This window comes from Liolophura sinensis, chromosome 10 (assembly GCF_032854445.1).
Source record: "Liolophura sinensis isolate JHLJ2023 chromosome 10, CUHK_Ljap_v2, whole genome shotgun sequence".
In the NCBI taxonomy this organism is placed as follows: domain Eukaryota; kingdom Metazoa; phylum Mollusca; class Polyplacophora; order Chitonida; family Chitonidae; genus Liolophura; species Liolophura sinensis.
Genome location: NC_088304.1, coordinates 1,092,180 through 1,106,184, shown reverse-complemented (window position 1 = coordinate 1,106,184; position 14,005 = coordinate 1,092,180). Strand labels below are relative to the sequence as shown.

The window sequence follows — 14,005 nt, the reverse complement described above, 5'->3', positions numbered from 1 at the left end:
CAAGAAGCTCTCTTGTATCATCGGGGCGCCGTACGTGAGAACATTTGAGGCCTGTTCAGTAAGCTCTCCTGTATCATTGAGCGCTGTACTTCAGAACATTGAGGCCTGTTCAGTAAGCTCTCCTGTGTCATCGGGCGCCGTACGTGAGAACATTTGAGGCCTGTTCAGTATGCTCTCCTGTATCATCGGGCGCCGTACGTGAGAACATTTGGGGCCTGTTCAGTAAGCTCTCCTGTATCATCGGGCGCCGTACGTGAGAAGAATGCTGGCCGCTGTCGTATCAGTGAAATAATCCTTGACCACAGCGTATAAATCAATGAAATACCTGTTGAGAAATCCTACACACCATAGAATTACTAAACTGATCTCTCAGAGTTTATTTGAAATGGGAATTTTTTAGATTTCTTTAACTGCACTGCATGGTTTTCGTGGGGAACATTTATTTTACACCATTATAAAATAAAGCATAAAGCTACCCTGGATGAAAATAATGTGCGAGACAGGTTGGAATGGTTCTCAGTTACTTGCCGAAGGCCGTTGGTTTACTCACTAGAGTGATCGAGGGCCGTGAAATATTCCAACCACAAGCTTTCAAATGACTGAAGTTTTTTAGACGGATAATTCACTGATCTTCTGCCGTCATATTATAATAGCCAGGGCCCGGTTGTTCAGAACTGTTCCAAGGTTAAATACCGGATTTAACTTTAATCCAAGTTCAGAGTTGCCAAAAATAATTGGGTAACAGTATATTAAATATTAACTCTGTAATTCAGACAACTACATTTTCTGTGAACTAACAAAATGTAAAGGTCAAAATGTAGGATTAATCATTCGATCTGAGTGAAATGCTATAAAGATACGAATATGCAAAACGTTTCATAACACCTTTTATTGTTTCTAAGAAGTTCCTAAAACGTAAAATTACAGACATAAATACATTAGAAATCGTACATATTGACTTTGAAAATGCTAAGTATGGTATTTGCTAAAACGCAAGTTCTGTGTTCATGCTATTTTCATAGTTACGTAACACATTTTGTGGACAGAAAATATAATCAACGTGAAAAGACGTATCTACTTTTTGATTATAGGCTTACATAAACAGAAGTCGCTGTGCTTGTAACGGTTATTTGGGAGTCCGCGATCCACACCCCAGCCAAGGAGCGGCCTTCGGTTTTGGGTAACCTCCTACCTTGCGGCGATAGTAGTCACTAAACTTGAAATAACTGGGGGGAAAAAAGAAAACAAGGTATTAGAAATTAGGCTTTTAATGGCAATGTCTAGGAAGATTTAATAGAATGACGCCGACACGCTTTTCATGTGTAAATTATGTATCTATAATGATGTGATTCATGTGTTATTCATGACACCGCGTTTGGAGTAATGATAAGCCACTGATGTCTTATAAACCGCAGTTTGCATCACTGCATTCCTTTCACTTGGTTCGGCTTAAGACATGTTGTTAGAGGGCGTGTAATTGGCTACTGTTTAAACATTAGAAAATTGAGATTTTTTAGTACACATTTATATGAACAGTTAAACTGAAACGCTGACTGAGGTTCGTTGACAAGAGACCGTATTTCACCGATGACGTGTGACCATCTGCCAGATAACACACTGTTTTACTCTTTCTATTGCCTGTCTTATGTATTGTATAATTATGTTAAATATATTTTTTGAGAGACCCACATTTCTGTGTCAAAAACTTAAAGAGAAATTACCATGCGCTACACTGTCGTAGATGCACACATAATTCTCGTAAATATTGTCCAAGAAAGGCAAAGCCGTTAATGCAGAGACACACAAGGTGTCCTTGTCCAAAAAAATGCAAAGCCCCTAATGCAGAGACACAAGGTGTCCTTGTCCAACAAATGCCAAGCCCTTCATGCAGACACACACAAGGTGTTCTTGCCCAAGAAACGCAAAGCCGTTAATGCAGACACTCAAGGTGTCCTTGTCCAAGAAATGCTAAGCCCTTAATGCAGAGACACACAAGGTGTTTTGCCCAAGAAATGTAAAGCCGTTAATGTAGACACACACAAGGTGTCGTTGTCCAACAAATGCAATGCCCTTAATGCAGAAACACACAAGGTGTCATTGCCCAAGCAATGCAAAGCCCTGAATGCAGAGACACACAAGGTGTTATTGCCCAAGAACTGCAATGCCGTTAATGCAGAGACACACAAGGTGTCCTTGCCCAAGAAATGCAATGCCGTTAATGCAGAGACACACAAGGTGTCCTTGCCCAAGAACTGCAATGCCGTTAATGCAGAGACACACAAGGTGTCCTTGCCCAAGAAATGCAATGCCGTTAATACAGAGACACACAAGGTGTCCTTGCCCAAGAACTGCAATGCCGTTAATGCAGAGACACACAAGGTGTCCTTGCCCAAGAAATGCAAAGCCCGGTTTTATTCTGTTCATGTACATGCATAAATATGAGCAATTTACACGCAATCTATCACCGTGGCTAAAGCAGAATTAGGTTAAACAAAAACGCAGTGATGTTAATAGCAATACATTAGATATCACTGATCTCGAATTACTCAAAATGCTGTATTGTCATGACATTTAACATACAATTACATTAAAACAACCTTGGTTTATGCAGGAATATAATTAAAGACGTACAGCATAGAGAGTAAATCCAGAGCAGTGACAACAGTGTGACAGTAGGTAAATGGTCACACGAAGCCTGTGAAATATAGTCAATTTACCACAGCTGGCTTTTATTCTAACTGTTCATGTAAACGCATGAAAATTAGCAATTTACACGCCCCCCCCCCCCCCCCCCCCCCCCACAACCAGCACCATGACTTAAGCAGAATTGGGTAAAAAAATGCAGTGATGTTAATTGCAATACATTAGGCGTCACTGGTCTAGAATTGCTCAAAATGCTGTATTGTCATCACATTTAACATACAATCACATTAAAACAATGTAAAGGGACTAGGCCTCGGGGATGTTTAGTCCTCCGGCCGTCCTGGTTTATGCTGGAATACAATATAATTAAAAACGCACAGCATAGAGTAGCACCATGGCTTAAGCAGAATTAGGTAAAAAAAAATGTGATTTTACAACGTCTTTTCATCCTGAAGATACACGAGGTTTCCTTGTGGAATAAGTACAAGGGTGTCTTGACCTAGAGATTCACAGTGTTTCCAGGTCTATGAAATACAAGGATCTCTTCACCCAGAGAAACACAAATCCCTTGCTCGAGAAATACAGGGCTGTCTTAACCTAGAAGTACATAGCAACGCCTTTTTCATGAAATATAAGCCTCTCTTAATCTAGAAGTACACAGCAGTCCCTTTTTCATAAAATCTAAGCCTCTCTTAACCTAGAAGTACACAGCAATCCCTTTTACATGAAATATAAGCCTCTCTTCACCCAGTACACAGCAAGCCTCTTTCCATGAAATATAAGCCTCTCTTAACCTAGAAGTACACAACAAGCCCCTTTTCATGAAATATAAGCCTCTCTTGACCTAAAGGTAACTTAGCAACCCCTTGTCCATAAATATAAAGCTCGAACTGTTTTATCGCCAAAAACAGTTCCTTCTGTATCATGTGATCTGTCATGTGATACAGTAGAACCGTTTGTACCTTTAACGCCAAAAAGAGTTCCTTGTTATTAAGTCTTACTTTGAGCCCTTGAAGAAATAGGTGTATCCATCATTCCACCTGACAGCGGCCTCCACATTGTTGGGGATCCCTCTCCAGTACCTCCTCGTGTCTAGAGGATAGCCCTGGGGTATGCTGTTCCGGTACTCGTCAAACACCCAGAACTGACGTCCCTGTAAACATTGCGTCAGATGGAGGGTATGGATGAGTTTGCATAAACTGATTTAATCTAAGTAGTTAGAACATTACTAAAATGTTAAGACGTACGTGGGATTTTCTGCGTTTCCCCGATATAAAAGGACTACAACATATAGAGTAAAACTAGCGCATCGACGACATTGTGGTAGTTGGCAAATGGTCACACTTAATCGGTGAAATCTGGCCTCTTGTCAATTTACCTCAGTTAGGGAAACCCTTAATTCCTGCTTGTGGGCTGAGAGCCCCCTTGTCAGGTTGATTTGCATTGTTTTCATGTTACTGTGTATTAAATGGAGTTGAATAGACCAGTGATGTGTAATAAATTATCATCACTGCCGTTTTCACCTAATTCTGCTGAAGATATGGGGCTAAGGGGTTGTTTAACTTGCTACTACATGTACTTAAGCATTTATATGAGCAGTTACAAAAGAGCCCTAACTGAGCAAAACAAGAGGCCATATTTCACCGCTTACGTGTGACCATTTGCCAATTATCACACCACTGTCGCTGCTCTGGTTATTTTCCCCATGCTGAAGCCGAGTGACATTCAGTTTTGGTTTATCTGGCGTCTGGGTTTTATGAATAGGTTATATAGAAACCAGCACCATCGATATACGCGTACCCACCCGGAATAAATAGACTCGTCCATCTCGCCAAACAAGCGCCGCCTTGGGACGTGTTGGGAAGTTAGTAGCCCGGATGTCCTTCGGGTAATCGGAGTCTAACCGGAAACCAGTATACTTCCACAACCGGCTTCCTACAACATAGAACAGGACAAAATTCAGACGTCTGTGAAGAATCATGGTTTGAATGGGAACCAATAAACTTCCACAAGTCCCACCACCTTCCAACTTGCAAAAATACAAGATATACGCAGGCAGCTTTCCCCATGTTGGAGAGATCTGACTACTCTCAATCTGAGTTTAATTAAATACTGTTAACATGATGTAGGCCTTCATCTGTTATATGAAAAACTGAAACCATTTAAATGTGGTACCGAAAGCTCACCTTTAAACATATAAGTCTTTCTGGACCACGGCGAGTACGCCGCTGCATCGATGTTGATTGGTGCACTCTGAAACACGGTGTTCGCCCTCTTCGGGAATCCTCGGCTAACTCCGCCTGTGGACGTTAGTTTGTAGATGTCATGTGATCGGAAGGCGTACGTGCTTCCGTCATGTGCTGTTGGAAATAAATGTTCATAGTTTTTCATTTCCTTGACGTTACTTTGTGGTGGTTGTTGTGATCGGAAATTGCAGGTGTTTCCTTTACACGCTGTCATTTCAATTAATTAGTTTACAAATACTTTTTAAATCAGGATAAACTTCTAACCTTTGATGACGGCGTCAAATTTGAGATTACAGAATCGACCGGAAGAGGGGCGACGTGTTGGGCGTCGTGTGACGCGCGGCCGTAACGTCACACGTGGTCGTGACGTCACCCTTGGCCTGGGAGTTGTTCGCGGCCGACCTGGACCTCCTGAAAGAAGATAATCATCATAATCTATATCTATTAATACATTTATAACTATATATTACTCTATTTATTTATTTATTTGATTGGTGTTTTACGCTCTTCTCACTTATACGACGGCGACCAGCATTGTGGTGGGAGGAAACCTGGCAGAGCTTGGGGAAAACCCACGACCATCCGCAGGTTTCTGGCAGACCTTCCCACATACGACCGGAGAGGAAGCTAGCATGAACTGGACTTGAACTCACAGCGACCGCATTGGTGAGAGACTCCTGGGTCATTATGCTGCGCTAGCGCGCTGACCAACTGAGCATATATTACTATAAGATAATAATACAATTGTGATCTTCAAAAGCTTTTCCACCTTATAGTATCATCACGTAAGCCCTATACATCCAATTGGATTTTTTCATTTAGATGTTGACGACTCAGGTTTGCGTATACTTTGCGAACAGATGATAAAGTAGGAACCATTGCAGAAATGAAAATGGGTACGAACCCTGCAGACTCACCGTAGAGGTGCTGTATGGCTTGGATGTCGTCTTTATGGAGTTTAAAGTTGGGGTCATACCCCTGGTAGTAAGGCGCCATCAGGGCCTGGGCGACGTTAGAGTGGCCCAGCCCAAGGGCATGACCGAACTCATGAGCAGCCACGATCTCCAGGTTTGTACCATCCTCGGTGTTCAGCGTCCATTGCTCGTCATCGTCAAAGTGAGTGTCACCGGAAATGGCACTAGTGCCGGGGAAGAACGCATGTGCCAAAGTACCACCTTAGAGGGAAACAGGAAAGACAGTAGGAGTAGTTAATTTATTCTAAACATGAACTGGGGCCTATGTGGGTAAAACTACCCTAGTAGCCAGTAAAGTGGAGAAAATGAAATATTTATTCTCTCTTCTATTAATGAAAATGGGATGTCACTTAGTAGGGCTTAGGTTTGATATGAGAATAAAGATTCAGCCTGATCAAAGTTGTGTTAGTCCTTTCTTTAAAAGAAAGTCATGGTGTGAGAGCTTTGTTGACCTTATTGTACACTAGTTTCCGTATCTTATGCAATGAGTTCGAGGGGAATGTAAATTGAGACTTTCTTGTAAGCATTTACATGAACAGTCAGAATAAAACTCGATCTGAGGTAAAGTTATAAGAGGCCGTATTTCATTGGTTTCATTTGACCATTTGCCAGTTATCAAAACTGGAGCAGCAACGACAGTGTGATTGCTGGCAAATGGTGATAGGTAAACGGTGAAGTACGGCCATGGCTTATGTACAGTTAGGTAAAAAGAATGCAACGGTGTTAACTGCAATTTATTAAAAGTCAGAGCAAGTGGGCCTCGATGTCCAACCGGAAGTTTTGTGTGATGACCGGGAATAAAAAGACAGTCTACGCTCAGGACAAAGACATAAGAACAAGAGTATGCTTAGGGGAATTTTAGCCTTGTCTTGAGCTCTGACATCGACATTTCTTTGCTGGTGGTATATAAAACAACGGGCTTTGAGGATTCTTGGGGGTCTCCGTGGCTCAGTTGGTTAGCGCGCTAGCGCAGCGTAATGACCCAGAAGCCTCTCCCCAATGCGACCGCTATGAGTTCAAGTCTAGCTCAAGCTGGCTTCCTCTCCGGTCGTAAATGGGAATGTCTGGCAGCAACCCGCGGATGGTCGTGGGTTTCCACCGGGCTCTTCCCGGTTTCCTCCCACCATAATGCTGTCCGCCGTCGTATAAGTGAAATATTCTTGAGTAAGGCGTAAAACACCAAATAAATAAAAAAATCAAATTGAAGATTCTTGTCACGTGTTGGTGAAAGTGTTCAAGAGGCTTGTGAATGGCTATAGCGGGAAGTTCAGGCAAACATCAGGTTAATGTTGAACGTTTCGTAAAAACGCCTTTCTGGTCAGTCTCTACTAAGTTAATTAACCAGGGATATCCGGCTAACAGTTTGACTTTGTCGAGCTGAGCTGAGATTTAACGTTGCAACATCCTGGTTGAGCCAAGGCCCTATGAGGTCTGGTTGAGACCTTAAGCCATGTATAAAACAAACACGCGGAATTCTCACCTCTGCCGTCAAAGGCATTCCCACGACCGTCGCCATGGTCTGACCTTACAAACTTGATCATGATGTCAGCTGTCCCGCTGACGTCAGAGAACGTCAGAGGTGTCTGCTCCGCCCACTTGTCAAAGGCGCGTTTGAATGACCACCTGTGGAAAGGAGGCGTTCAAAGGTCATAATAGAGGTCATCCTGGGTAACAAGTGACTGTATGACTTTTATTTCGTTGTTTTACCACTTTTTTTTTTATCACAGAACCACACTGTCATTCAGTAATTATGACCAAAACAAAGGTAAAACTCTTCCAGTTCACCATAATACTTCACCAATTGTTGTTTAACTAAAGATGTTTTGCTTATGAGTGTCACGTGCACAGCTAGGCATGGGCATGCAGTTTGTAAAAATATAAATTACGCCGAGAAACTAAAATGTAAAGCTTAAATATGCGTAAAAATCTTTCCCTGAAGAACTTACCACTGTTGTGATTGGCTGAGACGACTTGTGCGAGAGTATCCGATTGGTCGCCACGTTATTTGGGTCTTTTTCCATTTGTGACCTACAAATATGGCGGATTTTATATCATATTATACACAGGTTTTAAATTTTGCGTGTCTGCCAACCGACATAGGTAATATATGAAACCATGGTAATTTTATCTGTCTGTCTTAGTTCTTGTCCTGTCCTGTTTCATAAAACAAAATTTCACATTTCCATTTCCTCGTAGGTTAAATCTCCTGGGTCGACTTTTGGACTGTCGTGTAGTAAATGTTTCTGCTTGCTGTTGTGCTTGTCTGACGAAAAAAGGCTGTATATGTATTGAGAAGATGCTAATAATCTTCTTATTCCCGTATGGAACCACTTAGATGGTTTTACATTTTCAGATAACTTTCAACAAATCCTGTTAGATTTGCCTGTGTAAATATTCGGGTAGGTGTTTTACAATTACATTTAATAAACCTTTTGCATACTCCAGGACATGCTTATTTTGTTTACAAATTCAGGTGATTTTACAAATCTTGGTAAATTATTTTGTTTCATTTTCCATAGAGTTTAGATTTTCTGGATGTACAATGTGCAATGTGCAATGTACAATGTACTCCTTTTATGAAATTTACAAAATCGATCGATTTTCAGGTTGCGCATGCCCATTAGCCCACAACTGCACCTGCACGTTAATCCTTGATATACCACGTCCGCCGGATTACTGGGATGGTGTGTGCAAAATTTCATTGCGATCTGGTATATACATCAAGGAAGATATCAAACAAAGTCTTAGGGGGAACTTGCTTTTGTTGCACTGTATATATGTATTCCGTCTCACTCTCAGTTTATACCTGGGACATAAAAGGACTGTGCCGTCAATTCCTCGGCTCTGTTTCTAGGGCGACTGCGGTTTCGGTTTCGGTTTCGGCTCCTATTACGGTTTCTGCCATTGGTTGACGTCCCGAAAGTGCTTCCACCCTCTGGCCGAATCACGTCGGGAAATCCACATCGAGGCTGCCTCATTTTCGCCAGAGTTTGTCTGTCTAGATTCCCTGTTACAGACAGACCGTTGAACCTTTGGAATTCCCTTTTGAATGAAAAAAACTAATTTCACATTACACATTCTCACAAAACAATAAATAATTTCATTGTGTTTTACTGGGAGATCACCTCCACTGCCGTAATAAAATAAATATAACCATTTCTCTCATTATCGCCTAAATGTGTGATTGTGAATGCGATTTACCTGATGGCGTGGCGTCGACTCTCCGGACTACGCTGTACATTTCCAGGAGTGCCTCCTGGCGGAACCGCCAAATAACCAAACTTCTCCAAATATGCCTTTAAACGAAAGAAAGTTGAGTAAAGATTGGCGAAATGCACAGAATACGTTGCGACATGGCGATGCAATGATGATGACCACTTCGCATTTCAAAAGAAAATGCAAATGCTCTTTCCTTTCAACCAAGACTCAAAGAAACATCTGTCCATCGTCCCAACCCCTAATGTCAACAATCAATCCTTCAACTCATCCGTCCCCCATTGCTTAACCAGCTCAATGGCTTCGTCGCCCAGTCACTTTATCACCCCAACTATTGTTTGATCACTCGAATGGGACAAGAAGACGAATTCGATCAGATTTTGTTCAGCCTCCACAGTTTTGTTCAGCCTCCACAGTTTGACCCAGATATAAACCTGACTACTGATGCATATAAAATGAAAAATCTTCGAGCACTGCATTAACCACATTAAATACATCAAACACATTAAACATTAAATACATAAATTAAACTTGACATGTGGTTTATGTACAGAACTAATATACGGGTTTTCAGTGTTGCGATTTAAAGGAAACAGATTTTCCAGATGATACATCTTGCTTTGACTTGCATTTGTACCAAACCGTTTTAAGTCAAGACAACTTCACGACAAGAAAGATAGTTTCAATTTTGACATGGTAAATTATTCTTGCTTGGATAGCAATACACCTAGACATCATGCATATGACGTGTATACATATGTCGCCTGGTAGCATGCGTTAGTTCCTGAGAATAATTCTCTTGTAAGTAAATATGGGCGGAGCATTCAAGATTTCTGCTTCTAATTGTGCACGTCTAATTCCGCTTAACCCGGATCTAGGGTACGTATACATAACGTGATGAATGCGATCGCCACATGGAATATGCGAACCGTTCCAACCAAAGAGCAACCGCGACAACTTACACGGATGTCGAGGAAAACTAGCATGGTGTAGACCGATACTGATTTCATCCATTCACTTAGAACATACCGTGCGTCTTTCTGACATCACTGAAAACTGTTGAGCGCCTCTTTTGTATGCATCCGTCTTCATTTTTTCTTAATTTTCTAATTGTTTGTGTTGAACGTTGTTTAACACGAAGTAAATGGCTTGGCAATTATTGACTTCAAACGTCTATTTTGGTTGACGACTGATATACGAATGTCTGGTTTGGTGCCTAGACTGACTAGTATATCCTACACGGTTAAAGACTTTGGCAGAGGGCAAATCATAATAGTGAGGACCTATATAAGGAGCAATACCGACCACGGACGACCACGGGTTTTGAGCGTTTACGAAAAAACATACTGTTTCGACAAAAGTGAAACAATATTAAATACAACCTCTACCCCCGACCCAACCCACCCTGTCCAACAAAGATGGCGAATGATATCAGACAACACGAGAACTATTTGTGCCAATTCAGCCCAGTTTCTTACAACAGCTCTAGGTATAGCTTGTTATGGGACATTTTGTGTAACTCTAGACGAATGACGTCTAATAAATTGCAATTGACAACACTGTTTTTACCTAATTTTGTTGAAGCCATAGTGTTAGGGATTTGCAACCTTTTAAGCAATCGGATTGCCGTATAAAGCTTACGTGGTGTGTATTTATTTATTTAATGGGCTTGTTATTAACTCCGTACTTAGAAATATTTGCGTTATTAAGGACATCAGTTAGGTTCAAAGGTTATTTCACGGTCCAGATAAAATCTAACTTGATTTAAAGACGTAGATTTGTCAAAATGTGGAGACATACGATCATGTGACCTCCATTGGTATTCCTTGAATGCCTTCCTCTCCTCTGCCTAATGTTGTAATGTATGTATTTATTAATGTCGTACTATTGTATTTGTCTACAGTTTATAAATTTGGGCATTTAAACAGCTACATTGGGCTACAAAATAAAGCGTGCGTCAAATGTATCGTAAGTACATAGCCATTACGTGAAAAGATTTTCATAGATTTTGTGTATTTGTTTCAATGAATATTGAATGATTTTCCACCAGTTAACGTCACATCGACAATATTTCATCAATATCTTGTCGATCCATGAAAAGAGGAAAATTTGATTTTCAACGTTTTAAGAATATTACAAATTCATCAAGTAATGCGGTATTCGCGCATTATAGGCGGCTTTATAATCGCAGTCATAGCTCAGTGTGATTGTGTACAAGGGTGCACTTTCTGAAGCACACAAAGGCCTTAAAATGATACTTTTGAGGCCAACAGTTTTGTTTTTTGCACACAAATTTAATTAAACTTCGAAAAAATCCATAAGTGGTTCAGTATATGGTGGATGAATGAATGAGAAACAAGGAAAATGTGACACTTGAAAAGTTCTAGGTTTACGTCTAATATGCAATTCTAGTTGTATTTTTGTGTTTACTCACATCAGGGTCCCCAGCCGTCGCTCTCTCCGCTACACTGACGTCTCCATTCCCTGACGTCCCACCAACACTCGGTGTCAACAAAACAACAACGACGCCCCAACAAAAATAGCTCCAAACGACTGTACATATTCTCCACATGTTCAGGTCTCAAAAAAATCAGAAAAGAATTCACGGGCTATTCCATAAAACAAGGTAGGCCTTAAAACTGTGTTGTTCTCATGCGAGGTAGAACCACTTCGTCTCCGCGTCGCATCAAATGGTGATTTGTTTTCGAGTGCCGTCAACTTAGTAATGCGCAGTGTATCAAATTGACGTTGTCTCTCAGATCGTCGATGAAATGGTATCTCTAAAAATATTTTATAGTCAATCCATTTATGTAGAAATATAGTCCTACGAGTATTTCCGGTTCGTCATTTTATCGTTTACATAAAGTATTCGTTCTTATACCCTACACCGCCGGCAAATTTGTTTCCAATGCAGGTCTATCGTCTCTACCTTTATGCGTGCTGTGGTAAGTTTGGAGAAAGCCACAGTGTGTTCTGCAGGTGATCTTCTCGTATACTAGGCAATGTGTCCGAGCTTAGCTCCGGAGAAGTTGACCATAATATTGACAAAAGGGATCAAACCACTACCCTTTTTATCTCTGGTGGAAGTATACATCAGAGATATAAACTGCTCCCCACCCCCACCATTCATTATTAACGACTTTCGGGACAGTTGTTGACAAGGCGTTTGTAATCGGAGATAACGCCCTATCAACGCTGGATTGTTGTCATTCACGTGGGCAGTTTGGGGTGTTTTCGGACGGAGGTCATCAACACTGTGATTACTGTTTCTGCAGTTAGTGGCCTTTGACAAATAAGTCGTTATTTCTGACCCAAGTTTGACATCAATGGCCGGGAATTTGATAATTAAAACAGTGGATGATTATTACACGTTACAATACAGCAGACCGTTCACAACCGAGTTGTAACGGAAACACACGGAAATCCGGACGAAAATGGGATGATGTCATCACGGTATGTGTGGACAAACAACTGCAGGTTGTGTGGAGTTTATAGCTTAATATATTTCCTGACTCTGAGATACAAATAATCCTCTGTTCGACATGCTATGAACAGGAGTAGTGCACATGTGAACAAGAGTAGGGTACATGTGAACAAGAGTAGTGTGCATGTGAACAAGAGTAGGGTACATGTGAACAAGAGTAGTGTACATGTGAACAAGAGTAGTGTACAAGTGAACAAGAGTAGTGTACATGTGAACAAGAGTAGTGTGCATGTGAACAAGAGTAGTGTACATGTGAACAAGAGTAGGGTACATGTGAACAAAAGTAGTGTACATGTGAACAAGAGTAGTGTACATGTGAACAAGAGTAGTGTGCATGTGAACAAGAGTAGGGTACATGTGAACATGAATAGGGTACAAGTGAACAAGAGTAGTGTGCATGTGAACAAGAGTAGGGTACATGTGAACAAGAGTAGTGTACAAGTAAACAAGAATAGTGTACAAGCGAACAAGAGTAGTGTACATGTGAACAAGAGTAGTGTGCATGTGAACAAGAGTAGGGTACATGTGAACAAGAGTAGTGTGCATGTGAACAAGAGTAGTGTACATGTGAACAAGAGTAGTGTACATGTGAACAAGAGTAGTGTACAAGTTAACAAGAGTAGTGTACATGTGAACAAGAGTAGTGTGCATGTGAACAATAGTAGTGTACATGTGAACAAGAGTAGTGTGCATGTGAACAAGAGTAGTGTACAAGTTAACAAGAGTAGTGTACATGTGAACAAGAGTAGTGTACATGTGAACAAGAGTAGTGTACATGTGAACAAGAGTAGTGTACATGTGAACAAGAGTAGTGTACATGTGAACAAGAGTAGTGTACATGTGAAAAATTCTTGAGAATAGTTAAGCACCTATCAAATAAATTAGTAAGCCATACAGATATCATCCGTATGCCAAGCAGGTAGCATCCGTATGCCAAGCAGGTATCATCCGTATGTCAAGCAGGTATCATCCGCATGCCAAGCAGGTAGCATCCGTATGCCAAGCAGGTATCATCCGCATGCCAAGCAGGTATCATCCGTATGCCAAGCAGGTATCATCCGTATGCCAAGCAGGTATCATCCGTATGCCTACCTGAGCCAGTGCTACAGACAACATTTAGGTCAACACTTCACGTAATAATAACCAATATACCTGGAAATATTACCTCCCGGTTTTCCTATGGTTAGGATTCACCAATGTATAAGTCCGCTATGCAAAGTTGTAAATAATAATATACTAAACACGGCACATTCCTACATGATTTGTTATCAGAAAGATCGTTCTCCGGTGTTTAAAGGGACATTTCACGACCAAATGAGTATAACATTCTATGAAAACAGGGTCGTGTAAAAATAAATCAGTTGGTCTTGCACTGAGGAATAAGTTTCCGCGAATTCCGTGGTCACAAGATACCACTTGCTGTCGCGCATGTCCAATCGTAG

The 14,005-nt window shown here is 41.1% G+C and overlaps 1 protein-coding gene across 1 annotated transcript; it reads right to left on the bottom strand.

Moving 5' to 3' along the window:
- Window positions 1-887: 887 nt before the first annotated feature.
- On the bottom strand, window positions 888-12,118 carry LOC135476346 (matrix metalloproteinase-19-like). Its single transcript, XM_064756345.1, has 11 exons — window positions 11,514-12,118; window positions 9,065-9,159; window positions 8,670-8,905; window positions 7,810-7,891; window positions 7,344-7,486; window positions 5,807-6,064; window positions 5,154-5,300; window positions 4,830-5,003; window positions 4,448-4,578; window positions 3,645-3,796; window positions 888-1,226 (listed from the first exon to the last, which is right to left on the bottom strand). The coding sequence occupies exons 1-11, from the start codon at window positions 11,649-11,651 to the stop codon at window positions 1,127-1,129; spliced, it is 1,656 nt and encodes a 551-aa protein (XP_064612415.1). The 5' UTR covers window positions 11,652-12,118; the 3' UTR covers window positions 888-1,126.
- Window positions 12,119-14,005: the final 1,887 nt, after the last annotated feature.